The 15,868-nt window shown below is 35.2% G+C and overlaps 1 protein-coding gene and 1 long non-coding RNA gene across 4 annotated transcripts in view; one reads left to right on the top strand and one right to left on the bottom strand.

Annotated features, from left to right (window-relative positions):
- eif2b3 (eukaryotic translation initiation factor 2B, subunit 3 gamma) overlaps positions 1 to 1,054 on the top strand; it is a 65,111-nt gene extending 64,057 nt beyond the window's left edge. Inside the window, 1 exon segment of the mRNA NM_201074.2 lies at positions 887 to 1,054. Coding sequence (NP_957368.1) covers positions 887 to 939 — 53 coding nt within the window. The 3' untranslated portion in view covers positions 940 to 1,054.
- Positions 1 to 15,868, bottom strand: part of LOC141378372 (uncharacterized) — a 134,715-nt gene that overhangs the window by 81,586 nt on the left and 37,261 nt on the right. Inside the window, exon 3 of one of the 3 annotated variants that reach the window (XR_015478708.1) lies at positions 4,942 to 6,134. The exons of 1 other annotated variant lie outside the window; for it this stretch is intronic. This is a non-coding gene — a long non-coding RNA (uncharacterized LOC141378372). Of the gene's footprint in view, positions 1 to 4,941; positions 6,135 to 15,868 lie in introns of those variants that run through there. One more of the 3 variants, XR_015478709.1, reaches the window with a different exon arrangement.

The following is a 15,868-nucleotide window of genomic DNA, read 5'->3' as shown; positions in this document are numbered from 1 at the left end:
TCGAAAACCCATCATGGCTCCATTTATACAGATTCCAAAGGGCTTCAGTTTGTCGTAGGAGTCGACGTGGTATGTCGGCAAATCAATGCCAATATTAATCGAGCGCAGCAGTGATGTTTGCGCGCGTTTAGAAGTGAACCGTGAGCAGATTACATACGCGAGCGCACAGGGGATCTTCACGCGCGCGCTCAACTGATCCAGCGCGAGAAAAAAAGTCCCGCGCGCGCACATCATCATCTGTGCGCACGTATGGCGGCAAATAACGTGATAATTATATTGTACAAACATGATATTATATTGTAAGAACGTGATAATTATATTGTACAAACATGATATTATATTGTAAGAACGTGATATTATATTGTACAAACGTGATATTATATTGTACAAACGTGAAAAGTATATTGTACAAACGTGATATTATATTGTACAAACGTGATATTATATTGTACAAACGTGATATTATATTGTAAGAACGTGAAAAGTATATTGTACAAACGTGATATTATATTGTACAAACGTGATATTATATTGTAAGAACGTGAAAAGTATATTGTACAAACGTGATATTATATTGTACAAAAGTGATATTATATTGTAAGAACGTGAAAAGTATATTGTACAAACGTGATAAAGCTCATATTTTTTTTTACCTGGGTGGCAGCTCTACACTTCCGTATATATCAGTTTCATAATTTCTAAACGCAAATTTGTGAGCCCGTTAGCTTATAGAAATCTTTAAAACTAACAGACTGATTCTAACATCAAAAAACTTTTTTAATTTAACAGGACATTTAAAAGAGGAGGGGCTACTTGATATGCCCTGCCTTTATGTCTTGGCAGCATCTCTGAGGCTCGTTCTGACAGTTCTGTTCTCTCTCCTCAGCTGAAAGAACCAATGAGGTCATCGTAGGATCTGACCAGCTCATGGAAATCTAGAACCCTGCTGGAGATCCAGAACAGGCCTGAAGACGAACACAACCTGCCTCCCCCCGCTTCAACACCCTCCATTCTTTTATGTGTCCGAATAAAAATGGATTTATTTATCTCAAGACTTCTGTTGTTGTTGTTTTTTCCCCCTCCACCTCTTTGATAAGTGCAGTCGCTTACTAAAAGCATCTCCACTTTGTTCACTATTTTAAAAAATGTTCAAATAAATTTAATTATTTGTTTTAAAAAAAGGTTATTAAATTGCAATTGTTAACACATTAATACTGTTGTTAATATTATAACTATTATAATTCATATGTTATATCATATTTTGAAAGATAATAATAAATGCAATAAATAATAATACTTATTATTAACCCAGTACTGGCCAATTTAGTTCATTCACCTATAGCGCATATCTTTGGACTGTGCGGGAAACTGAAGCACCCAGAGGAAACCCAAGCCAACAATGGGAGAACATGCAAACTCCACACTGAAATCCCAACTAGCTCAGCCAGGACTCGAACTAGTGACCTTCTTGCTGTGTGGCAGCAGTGCTAACCACTGAGTCACTTTTTATTATAATTAAAATGCTATTAACAATTTTCAATATTGATATTAATATAATAAACTGAAACTTAAATGTTATTATTTTATTATTCATTTGATTAACAAAATGATGATAATAATAATAAAATAAAATTTGTATTAATAAATAACTTAATTATATAACTAACTTTAATAATATTGTTCATATTTACCATTTATATTGACATTAATATTATAAATTACAACTTTAATATTGTTATTATTATTAATGTGATTATCAGTATTAATTTATTTATTAATGTGCTTGTTGCCACACAAACAAACTTAAAGTAAATAAATACATTAAAATATAAGCAAATAAAAGTGCAATAAACTGTTATAAATCTGTAAAATGTACGGTATAAAACTGGCAGCTGTGGTTGGCAGAATTTTGCTTTTAAAAATATTGTACCGACCATATTTCATGAATTTACACAAATTTTAATGCACAAATGTTTTGAAATATTAACATTTACAAATTGACCTTTTATGATGCACAGACATACACAGTCATCATAAATCAAAGCTCAACTTGAACTTTTTTCTCAAATGGAGAAACATACTAATATAGAGGCACTCGCACAACTAAACATCATCACGAGGACCCACAACACCAAAGTAATGTTACAAACATTGTTTATCAGCATTAGATGTAATGTGAAACACTAATGTATACATTACTAATGAGAAACTAAAAACAACCAAAGAAACGTCAACAGAAACCATACAGTGTCATGCAGATAACTCTGGGAATGTCATTATCAGTGTTGGCTGTAATTAGTTATAAACTTGTTACTTTAATTGAATTTATTTTCCATTAAAAAAGTGAAGTAATGGATTAATTTTGGTATTTAAGTAATTTAATTTTAGTTATGTATAATGAACTAGCCTTAAATACAAATAAATTCAACAATTCTGTATAAATCATTGCAGAGAAGCCTATTTTTTTCTTATACAATTTTTTTTTTGCAGAATAATTTTTTTTTTCAGCTTAATACAATCAAACATGATTAATGAACTATTTATATATGTTATGTATAAAATATTGGGTCATTTAAGACATTTCATGTTTTAATACATACAATTAATACTTCTTAAGCATATTCAATTAAAAAAAAAAAAAAGCTAAAAGACTTTACAGAGTTTAATTCCTATTGTTTCTGATTTAACACATTAATTGACAAGAAGTTAAAGCAGTATTGAGTTCAGTTATTAAATTACTTACTGAGTAACTAAATGACCAATTAAACATAAGGTGTCTTTGGTGGGAACTTTCCCAAAGCAAAATATAACAAAGCTGTGAAGAAAAGTAATTTCAATTTATTCAACAATGCTTATTATTCAACGTATATACAAAAGACAGCTCAAATCATGGCCATTTTTTTTATCAGTGAAGTTACTCAATTACACTAAAACTGCTGATATATATCTCAAAGAAGCATCTGTCATCATCACTCTATCATGGCAGTGTCAAGGTATTAGGGATGCTGCAATACTTGGTATAATATTGAACTGTTCTGTACGACCTCCATGGTTCAATACACATCTGGACATTGTGTTTTGGTTTTGTGTTATAATTTAAAAACTGTCTTTTGCATTTCCCCCATTCCTTTAATTACTTTCTAATCTGGCTCTGTGCATGTTAGAATGTATGTCCATGTACTGAAACAAGGCTCCCCGTGAGTAAATATCCATCAGTGAGTACTAAAGTAGAAGACACTTTTATGTGAAAAATGAAAGAGATGTAAGGGTGCCTGGGGAAATGGGAACAACTAAATGGAAGGTGCAATGTGCAAAAAAAGTCTTGCAGTCATAAAATGACTTTTGCTGCCCATTAAAACTACCGTAAATAAGCTGAAATCTACTCAAATAAGTCAAAAAAAATTTTTGTGTGTTGGGACAACATGAAGGAACTGTTTAACCCAACATTTTTGGTGTGCTTCACAACAGAAAGATTCAGTTATGACCAGTAATTATGTCCATCTGTCCGGCTTCAATTGCTTATGTATTGGAATGTAGGCAAAACATTTGAGAAATTGTTTTATATTTCTCATTGCGCTGCGTTTTGTCCTGCTGTTTGTGTTTTAAATATTAATCAAACAACAAAAGATAATAAAATTGCTTATAGTGCTCTTGACTGAAAATCTGTAAAGCTTTATAAAGGTTCATTTCAACAGTGAAGATTATATACAGCCTGCAGTGTTATTTGATTATATTTTTCAGATTATGTAACTGAAAACTACACGAAAACCTGAAAAGCACTGTTTATATTTAGGTTTATTTTTAGCCAGTATTATCTGTGCTATATTGTATTCATTTTAGTTTTCTTTTATTTTTGTTTGACAGTGCTTTTATACTGAACACATTATATACCATATGCTGAAACCGTGACCTAAAACCGAAAACCAAACTGAACCCCGAGAAGTCTGTTTGGGGTATATGCAGAGCTATGCTGCGTCTCAATTCGCATGCATATTCATTCATTCTCTTTTAAGCTTACTCCCTTTATTCATCAGGGGTCGCCACAGCGGAATGAACCGCCAATTGATCCAGAATATGTTTTATACAGCAGATGCCCTTTCAGCTGCAACCCATCACTGGGAAACATCCATACATACTTATTCACACACATACACTACGGACAATTTAGCTTACCCAATTCACCTATACCACATGTCTTTGGACTTCTGAGGGAAACCCATGCGAACACGGGGAGAACATGCAAACTCCACACAGAAATGCCAACAGACCCAGCCGAGGCTCGAACCAGCAACCTTCTTGCTGTGAGGCAATTTTACTACTCTCTGCGCCACCGCATCGCCCCTAATTCGCATACTCTCCATCCTAAATAGTATTAAAAAATAGAATTAGTATGTCCCAAATTGTAGTATGTTGACAAGAATATGATTTGATTTGATTTGCATGAAAGACTGACGTATGGCAGATTATCCTGCTGCTTCTTCTTCAATAAGGTAGGAAATTAAATATGCAAGAAATGTTGATGATGTGTGGATGATTGACAGGGCTCATAACTAAGCAACACAATAATCCGTTAACGAGAAAGTAGGATGTCCCAAAGCTTGCATACTCTTCTGTTACACTCAAAAGTATTTTTTCTTCACAAAAAAGTACATAGTTTTGAGGTTTAGTATAAGTATATGAATTGGGACGCAGCACTAGTGTTTCTTTCCATACCAACGGTCAATGTGACTTTTTTCAATTTTATGGAATTCTATTTACAGCATCAATGTTAATTAAAATATAATCAGTTAAACAGACTTCAGCATTAATTTAGTTGTTCAAGTGTAAAACTAGATGAAAAGATGTTTACACGCATGCGACGCCAGGATCAGCAGGTTAGTGCAAAAACTCCATTAAAAATACTACTGTAAAATAAAATTTCAAATTTTAAAGACATGGCGTGGAAAGATGAAATCTAATGCAGTGCTTCTAGTACATTCTGAGACCCACTTTATATCGCTTATAAATCAGGCAGTGGAGATTGTTGATTTTTTAAGAAAACAGACTTTTAATGCGCCGATTTTGTAAAGGCATGTAGTTCAACGGAAGCGTTTGACCCAAGTTACTGAAAATTAAAAGTCTCTCTGCATATATCTTATTGTTGCACCCCTAGAAGGTAAAGTGTCACACTATGGACCCTTTTCACATGTCCAAGCTTCTTAGTAGCGAAAGTCATCATAGCTGGGTATAAACTTAAGGCAAGGCAAGTTTGTTTATATAGCACATTTCATACGCAGTGGCAATTTAAATTGATTTACATAAACAGGAATAAAAAAGACAAGTAAAAATAAAATGGAAACAAATAATATGAAAATTGATGAAAACAAGGTAAAGACAGTTTTTCCATATTCTAAAACACTGGTGTATCATATTTTCTAATTTTACTCTGGGACTTTCCTATTCTGGTGATCACCACCCCCCCCCCCCCCCCCCCCTCTCTGTTGACTTCTTCGATACCTATTAATCTATTGGACGTCTCCAACAGATTGAATTTTTTACCTAATATCGAAAAGTTAATCTTTGCAGCTCTATTTACCTGCCCCCCAATTAGCGTGCAATGCATGGGAGAGTAAAAAATTTTTTTTCACAATCATATTTGCTGAAATAATATAAGAAAAACTCCACAATGGCTTTTTAAAAAAGGAAAACAATTGTGCGAGACTGATAACGGCAGTCAGAAGAGAGAAAAATGTCAAATTTACTGTCCTGCCCTCATACAATCTGCATATCAAATATCTGCACACAAACGGTAATTAGTTTTGTTGTAATTTGATGCAAAGACATAATACATAAATGTTCATCCGTTTTTTTTTTTTTTCTTTTAACCAAAATATTGAAAACTGTTAAGGATTTAAGATGCTAATGACCATTAAACTCATCTTTTGAAAAGGCTCCATTGTACTTCTCCATTATCATTCTCTTATATGCATAAAGTCTATCAGCTGCATTGAAACTGATTTGCTAACCCTTTTTTTCTTTGGGTTGCAGGTGTTGATCTGTGTGGGTATCTGTGTCTTGCTTGTTTGTCCAGTGGATATATTCTATCCCATCATCCCTCTGCGTGACCACCGTGACTGCGCCTGTATGCTCTGCTGCTGAAAGGAACAGATAACCACAATGGAGAGAAGTTTATTTGTACACAAAACCACTGAAAGAAATGGACCACCCAGTCAGACGGCAGCTACTAACAGTCTTTCTTTTTCCCTCTCCCATACATGCAGACCTTCACACCAAAAAAAAAAAGCCTAAAAGGAGCACTTCCTAAAGATTTTCCTCTTCACTGTTAATGATTTATTGCATTCCAGCATCTCTTAAATTACAGGTCCGGCTTCAGTGGTGATGATGGATTCAAAGCCTGAGGAAGATGCGCTCATTCTGGCTGATTTATAGCTTTTCGACTGATTGTTTTCAGGGCCAAGTCGAGGCGTTTAGTGTCACCGGTGGAATGATTGGACATTTGGTGTCTTCTAGTGCAGCGCTTTGCTTTTGAGGCATATTAAAATATTGCATTGTGACGTCTCTCTCTTTTTTTTTTTTTTTGTTTGCTCTTTAAATCCGTAAAATAATAATCCGAGTATTTATGAGGCTGTCAGCGTTCTGTTCGTCCTCCCTTTTCTCTTTATTAGACTTTTGGCAGATTTGATCTGACTGGGAACTGCGGTGGTTGTGGAGATTCTTTTATTCCTAATGGATTAGTAATGTTTTTAAGATAGACTGTTCCCTGGAGAAACATAACGTCTGTGAGATTGTTTGGTGCTATGATGTGCTGCACATGTTTTAGTGTTGTTAATTGTCATCTTTTATTCAGTTTCCCGTCATTTCAATCCCATAAGACTTTTGTTGATTTTTAGAACACAAATTAAGATACTTGTTAATCAAATCTGAGAGATTTTGTGTGTGTGCCTTGGTTGAAAGTCTCTTTACCCAAATTTTTTTTGAAGCAAATTTTTGATGCTTAAAAATGTTCATAAGGAGATGAAATCCTACGGATATCCAACACAATCTCACGGCAATTCGTAACTTTTTCATTTAGTGGCTAATTTGTCCGATCTAATTCGTACCATTTAGTACGATCCCCCAATGACGGTTGGGTTTAGGAGTGGGGTTAGGTACCATGCCTCCTTTTTAAAATCGTACAATTTTGTAGCCACAAAACTAGCAAAACGTAAAATACTTACGTTTTCTCGTGAGATCAGGCTGGAATATCTTCTGAAGAGTCACAATTTAATTTAGGTTTGTTTTGGTTTAATTTAGTTTAAATGTTGTGCACATTAGGGCTGCACAATATATCGTTTCAGCATCAATATAGCAATGTGCGTATCTTCAATAGTCATGTCAAAGGATCTGCAATGTTGAGTTGTAATTTAAATTAAATAAAAAATCACAGTTATAATATATAGTGTGATCGATTTTTACTATGATGTGTTTTTCAAGGCCTGAGACTGTAAGATTTAAACCATTTGGGAACAAGAAATTATAAAGTTTACCGCTTTAACAAATATTAATGGGGTATATGCACAGCTAGTGATTTTTAGCCAATGATAAACTTCCAGTGAAAGCTTAATATGACTATTTTCAATTTCATAAGGCTCCATTTACAGCATGAGTATTGTAATGTAATTACAATACATTACGTTAAATAGACTTAAGCATTCATTTAGTTGTTGAATCACAAAACGAGATGAAAGACTTTGTAACTGCTAGTGCCGTCAGGATCAGCAGGCGAGCACAGAAACTCCCTTGAAAAATACTGAGGTAAAATAAACTGTCAAATTTTAATGTTGTGATGGGGGAAATGGAATTGTATGCAGTACTTCTAGTTCGGTCTTAGACCCACTTTGTATCAATCAGGCAGTGAAGATCACTTATGTTTAAAGAAATCAGACCTTAAACTTGTCTTTTTTTTAATGGAAAGAGTTCACTGGAGGTGCTGAGGCTGGCTGGCTGAAATTAAAAGTCTGTGTGCATATACCCCATTGTCTTTATTTATCAAATGAAGACTATACAGTGCTAATTTACACTTGATCATTGAATTTCTGTACTTCAGTATTGTTAGATTCCATCAAAAACCAGAAAGCACTGCTTATTTAGTTTTAATCTTTTTTCTGGTGTTTTCATCTGTGCTTTAATTTATTAAATTTTTGGGATATTTTATTCAGATGCACTCCCCTTAAAATGTAAAATTATGAATTCTTTAAGAACAGTTACTTTAGTCATATTGTGAAATTATATTCATATTGCAGCATATACAGTTAAAGTCAGAATTATTAGCCCCCCTGAATTATTAGCACCCCTGTTTATTTTTTTTCCCCAACGGAGAGAACATTTTTTTCAACACATTTCTAAACATAATAGTTTCAATAACTCATTTCTAATAACTGATTCAGTTTATCTTTGCCATGATGGCAGTCCATAATATTTACTAGATGTTTTTCAAGACACTTCTTAACAGCTTAAATTGACATTTAAAGGCTTAACTAGGTTAAGTGGGTTAACTAGGCAGGTTAGAGTAATTAGACAAGTTGATGTATAACAGTGGTTTGTTTTGTTGAAATAAAATAGCTTAAAGGGGCTAATAATTTTGACCTTAAAATGTTATATAAAAATTCTAAACTGCTTTTGTTCTAGCCAAAATAAAACGAATAAGACATCTCCTGAAGAAAAATATTATCAGACTAATAGTGAAAATGTCCTTGCTCTGATAAACAGAATTTGGGAAATATTTAAAAAGAAAAGAAAATCAAAGGGGGGCAAATCAATCTGACTTCAACTACATATCGCTGAAAAACTAAATATTAAAATGTCAGTTTTTTCCTTTTTTGTGCAGCCTTAGTGCACATATAAACATTTATCAAGGAAAATGAACTGGAGCTCAGCCATACCTGTTTAACAGACAAAAAACATTTCTCATTGGTTCTTGCAGAGGATCTAATGTGCCGTATGACATGCAAAAATTAGCCTAACTGGTTCTGTTGCATCAAGCAATTGCAAATTTGCAAACAAAATTTGACTGCTGTTTACCTTGTTTGTTGATATTTTTATGTGAATGTAAAACTATGACTCTCTTTTCCACTATTTCTTAACATTGCTATATAATCTTCTTTTAATTACACATAGGTCCACAAAGGCCAACAAGTTCAAAGTAAAAACAAAAAACAAATATATTTTATTATTTTTAGATTGTGGCAGCACGGTGGCTCAGTGGTTAGCACCGTCGCCTCACAGCAATAAGGTCGCTGGTTTTGAGTCCCGACTGGACCAGTTGGCATTTCTGTGTGGAGTTTGCATGTTCTCCCCGTGTTTGCAAGGTTTTCCTCAGGGTGCTCTGGTTTGCCCCACAGTCTAAAGACATGTACTATAGGTAAATTGAAAAAACTAAATTGTCCGTAATGTTTGTGTGTGAATGAGTGTGTATGGGTGTTTCCCAATACTGGGTTGCAACTGGATGGGCATCCACTGCATAAAACATTTGCTGGAATAGTTGGCGGTTCACTCCTCTGAAATTGACACTAAACCGAAAGAAAAATAAATGAATGAATGAATATTTTTGGACTTTCACTGACATTGATCTCTTTACCGTCATCTGTTCTATGATGACTACCAAAATGTATTAGTTTTAAGCATTTTAGGCTTTAAATTACAATTTGATTCCATCATGCCAATGATGTTTTGATGATAAACAAGGCGTTATTTAGTACTAGCAACCTTAATTTGAAATATTATTTTGATGCATTATCATTTTTGCTGCAGTGTCACATTAATAGCTACTGATATCTGTACAGATCTGTACTAATACATTCCCATTAGATTATTGCTAAATTCAAATTTATTTATATATATATATAAAAATAAAATATATATATATATAATTTTGAACTGAGGCAGCATGGTGGCTAAGTGGTTAGTACAGTCACCTCCCAGCAAGAAGGTCACTGGTTTGACTCCTTGCTTTGGCCACAGTCTAAAGACATGCACTAAAGGTGAACTGAATAAACTCAATTGCTTGTAGTTTGTAAATGAGAGAGTTTGTTGGTGTTTCCCAACACTGAGGGTTGTACTCAGTGCTGGGTTGTGTCTGCAAGGGCATCCAATGTATAAAACAATTGGCAGACTGAATAGTGGATTAGGGCGAAGGAAAGTGAGCGATTGTGTAATTCTAAACCAAATAAGCACAATTATTTTGTCAAAATGTATGCTTTTTTTCAAAATGTAGGTTTCATTAATTATGTTAGTGTATTTAATAACATGAACTAAATATTAAAAATACTTGTAAGGCATTTATTATTCATAGTTCATTTAGTAAATCCAAATTCATGCTGTCAACAATAGCTAATACAGCGTGAGTAAACATGAGCTAACAATGAACTACTATATTTTCATTATGTAACATTAACATGAACAAATACTGTAATAAATGTATTGTTCATTGTTTGTTCATGTTAGTAAATGCATTCAATAACACTAACGAATACAAGCTTAATGTAAAGTATTACAAATTTTATTAGGCAATCTGCGACCAATGCTTTACCCTCCCCTCCTTCCAAATCTATTTGTTGTTGACAGCATGAGATAATATGAAGCATGTTGGATACTGCTACACACTGACATACTACTGAAGTCAATGGCTGCCAGTTTTCAAAAATCTCTCAGATTTGATAAGATTTAAGTAGATGAACAAATTCTTTTGTGTTTGTTAAGACAAATGATGCTAGTATGTTTGGGCTGAACTAATTCTTTAAGTAGTATTAAAATCCCCAAATGCCCTGCATCTCCTCTCAATGGCTGTCGTCTCCTAATAGGAAACATGTGTCATCCATTTAGTCAGTGTGATAACTAATCAGATGTGCTGGCCTTTGGCCTCTCGCTGCAGTGTCCGGTCTCGGACCAGCAGACCTGGCTCAGGAGATGTTTTTCAAAGGTTTGTATATTTAGACAAAGCCTCCTGGAGCTGGAGTCCCCATGGCTGTGTTGGTTTGGAGTTGTGTTCAGTGTCATTCCCCACCCTTTGGGCCAAATGTGACAGATGCTTGTGTTTTCCTGGGCCTGGGATCAGATGTCAGCTGACAGATCATATATCAGGCCCACCTCGCTGTCTCTGTGAAGCTTCCAGGCCGCTTTTCAGGGCCTGCTCGTATAAGATGTGCCAAACTGACTCAATCACACCATGAGGATTCAACAGGTATTCTCAAGAGCCAAGAGTTCATGTACATGCATTATGATTATTAGCCCATTTAAGAGATTCATTTATCAATTGGCTACAGGCGAACAACTGTTGTCCAATCATGTGTTTCAAGAGTTCACACTTAGCTGATGATTGGTAATAAGCTAGTTTGGCATGCTGTCCCGGGAGAGAGCCCCAAGCTCATGAGAGCCTCGAGCCCGGGGCTCCCTCCCATTGCAGGGCGAGAGGGGAGTTTGAGCTCGGGTAGATCTCGAACCGGAGGCATTTTGCTGTGAGGCCCCAGTGCTAGCCACTGGGCTGCCCTGCTGCCCTGTAGACAAAAGAGGAGGCGAAGGGGTGGAAGGGGGGGATTCTTCAAGACGAAGATGACTAAAGGTAAGGTGTTTGGTTATTTATACTTGGTTAGGAATAGTCTGATTGGTGGTTCGTACATTAGCTTGACTCGGGGCCAGCCGTGTCAATCATAAGCATGTGATCCTCTCGAAATTAGTTTATGAATAAACTTCACTTAATTAACCTAGTTGACCCATTGAATAGCATTTTAAGCTGAATATTAATGTGTTGCAAAATACTCATCTTGGCAAAAACAAAATAAATTAGTTATTAAAAATGTGGGGTTGTCATAATCAAAATATGGATTAAATATGGAAAAATCCAACAATGCGTTGATTTTTTCAAATCACTTTTTAACTGTTGGGTTTTTTCCATATTTGTTATACGTTTTTTGTTAGGTCACACTTTAATTTGATGGTCCGTTTGTTGAATTTAAGCTACATTGCATCTAAATGCCAACTAATTCTCATCAGATTATAAGTAGACTGTTGGGTTGGGGTTAGGGTTAGTGTAAGTTGACATGTACTTGCTAAGTTTCTTGTAGTCACTTAAATGTCAGCTGAAGGAGCAGTATCAGCAGATATTAAGCAGACAGTCAACCAATACTCAAATGGACCATCAAAATAAAGTGTTAACAAAAATTATTGAAAATTCCATGCTCTAAATTAAAAACAACTGGTTGAGAAATGTATAAAATCTAGCGAATAGTAGAAGGACACAAGTATAAAAATGAGAAATGACATTTAATCAATATTAATACGAACATATTTTAATATGTCATCAAGCAATTCGTGATCTAAATATGCCTGTCAACTTTGTCCATATGAAAGAAAAATGGTTACACTGATTGACAATTAATGGGTGTCTTCTGCAAGGTGAAGCCTCTCAGAAAATGAAAATACATTGAAGTTTTCATTGGAGCCATTTAAATACAAGCTCGTCTGTAAATGAAGACGCCGATGTGAACGGTTTTAGGTAGTATTACAGTAAAGGCTGTAACCCAGTGCTACTTGTGTGTTATCGTAAATCACAGAGACGTGGATATAAATATGTCATTTGTTACGTCCAGCAGTCTTCAGCAGGACAGTGTAGCCAGTATCCCTGAACCCCGAGAGCGGGTGACCCGACTGACCACACGGCAGGGCCGGTGGAGGGACTGTATGAATGCTTGTGTGTGGCGCTGTGGGGGGGAGGAGGAGGTGCAGAGATGCTGGCCTGAAGGCCTTAAGCATGCTGGAGGCGCTGAGAGCCTCGCCGGCCACCCAAGTGGCAGAAAACCTGCATGTTTTCTGCTGACCCCTACACATTAACAGAACACTTCCTCAATTTGTCTTCTGTGTTCTTGAGGCACAAACGAAATTTCCTCTCATTTTCGCCTCCTTTTAAGACGCTGCATCCCCCACAAGCCTCCTCACGCCCACCTTCAGTGCACACACACTTAACAATTAGTACTTTCTTACTGCTGAACAAAGACAGTATGGACGCTGTGTGGCCTGTAAAGGCCAATAACCTCTATGACATGTGAGGGACTGCGCGCTCTTTGAAATCAACATACTGGCTGCTTTACAACGCTCCACGGGACGCTTGCTAAATAATGTCCAAGCTTGTTTATCTCGCTTGACCCTGGCGATGTTACACCCCTGTGACTGGTGGCTCTGTTCCTTCTGGAAGAAAAAAAGCCAAAGACTGATCAGCAGATTCTCATTGAAAAACAGCTGAAGCTAAATCAGATATGGAGCAGTGAGCAGATTGCGTCATGCACCTGTAAGGAGGGAGGACTTGGATGTGCACAATTTTCTGCATTGAATGAGGATTTTATACGTGAAATGAAATGAAATACATATATAGGGCAGGATTAAACAAGTAGAGAGGGAGACACGTAAGAAAACAAAGGGGTTTGATTCCAGATTGCCACCTGCTAGTTTTGTCCCAACAATACCCCTGTTAAAGGGCCACAAACAAAGACGGCTGAAAAAAAAGTTTTTTAAGCAAGCCATTCATTACGATGACAAAGGCCAAAGAAATACATTATCATAATTAATCTTATCTGTGGCTGTGGGTGGCGGGTCTTTTCCTTTTGAGACTGACGGACCCTTACAATGCCAACATGTACACATCAGTGTGTCACAAAGCACTTTGGGGGCTAAGAATATTTTAAGCTTTGTAAACATTCGCCAAACAAGTCCTGAATGTTAGCTGGAGGCTAGTGTCTCCCCATGCCTTTATCCACATCAAAACACTCAGCCACTGCCAATCTGAATACAAACTTTGACTTCCTTTCTTAAGGATATTTCCAGAACACAATGCTGCAGGTTTATTGTGTCAAGTTGTGTGAAAAATAACACGTTGCTGACTTCATATTTATGGCTATGGGAAAAATATTAATGTTTTAATTAATAGAATAATATTGCTTACGAGTCACATAAACATAATAACTAATTTTGAGTAAAAATATTAATACTGAATTGAATATTTGTTTACAAAAAATTTACATGGATTGCTAGATAATGCCAACCAAAACACTTAATACACAGATTCACTTAACTGAACATGTATTATTATTGCATGTAAATATTATTTCTTTTGGAAGGACACTATATACTGCATAACTGCAGGTTAAGTACATTTACATACATAACCCAATAAACTTTTCTGATTTTGACTGCAATATAATGATGTGCAACTTTTGTGAAGCTGCTTTGAAATGATAATTATTGTGAAAACTTAATTATTAAATATTAAAATAGTTATTACTTTTATTTTTTAAATAATGTAGTCTATATAATGTCTGTGTATGAATATGCATATTTTGTCATTTTTTGTACACATGAATATATTAATGTACACATGTGTGTGTATATATATATATAGATTATGACATTTAAATTGAGTGTATACATGTACTAAATGCGTACATCAACTCAAATTGAACCTACTTGACTAGTAGTTTCAAAGGCATTTGTTCATGGTGCCGGTGCCTTCGTAAGATAAATAAATTCAGTCCTGAAGCTTTTTGGGGAAAATAAACACGTCTTGGTGTGCGGAGCCTCTCAGCTGTCGTTTGATATCCATGCTTCGTTCTTTTGGAGCTTACCTTTACACAAGCAGTGACGGGCTGTGGCCGTTTATGTTTAGGGGCTGTGTGATGGCAGATTTCTGGACAGCGCATGGTCATCTCCCCAGTTTATTTATCCAAGGCCTCTAGACCTCGGTCCGGACCTCCCTCAGTTTGTTAGGCTTAAAGGGGCCCCCTACCGCATGGAGCAATTCCTCAGATTCCACATTAGCTCCCACTCCCAGCTGCCCTTACCCTCATCAAATTAAACAATTTCGAGAAATGTGCTCAACGCTGCCACAGTATACAAGCAGACGTACCCTTGTGCTTTCCCTTAGTGTCAATGGTGCTATATGCTAAGACATTTAAATTTGAACTAATATTTTGCCTTCCACTGAATTACAGTGAAAAAATAATCAAATGACAGGTGGACCAGATGCATGACATGGGCTTCATATCATATTTTCTGTAGGGTATTTGTTGATTTGGCATATATTTTGTCATTATAAGCATGCTTAGGTTTCTCAAACCTTTGCATTGTTCTACAAGTCAGTTAATTGATTGAGTCACATTTGGCCATTTACAATTGAAAAAATCATCTGGAATAGTCTTGGTAAGGAATCTAATCTGAAAAGCCATTACTCTGAAACATCATAAAATAACCTTAAGTGTTAAGTAAAATCAACGTGTTGTCCAATTCAAAATGTGTATTATTTCTGTAATATTTTGAACATTTTACAAAGAATGACAAATAAAACATCTTAAGATTACCTGAAATTTGAAATATTTATAGAAATAAATTGATCAAAGTTTTAATTTTCTCATATAATCTAACAAAAATGTGTTGTCAAGAATATTTTTTGGACAAGCTCAGCAAAGGATTTATATGGGTAAAAGGCTTTTTTTTCTGGTCAAGAATAGTGATTATAGTATTTTTTTACCCTGATTTTCACAAGACGCCCATTAAGAAATAAGTCAGACATTAATTTACTGATATATTAAAACATTATTTTAAGGATCATAGTGCAGCCTCAAAATGCTGATTCATTGCCATTTAAAGTCTTTATATTGTACTTTAGCCATTTTTATTTACAAGATTTGATTTGATTTTTATTAATTTTTTCAAGTAATTTGAAACATTAAGAAGACTAGCATTTAAAATCCTTTTTGAAAACAGGACGTCAAATGTTTTATCATCATTTATCAATCAGTACATGTTATTCATGTTTGTAAAATAAAAATTAGTCAAGAAATAATTT

The sequence above is a fragment of the Danio rerio genome, chromosome 2 (assembly GCF_052040795.2).
Source record: "Danio rerio strain M-AB ecotype USA chromosome 2, GRCz13ab, whole genome shotgun sequence".
NCBI lineage: Eukaryota > Metazoa > Chordata > Actinopteri > Cypriniformes > Danionidae > Danio > Danio rerio.
This window is presented reverse-complemented; position numbering and strand designations above follow the sequence as displayed.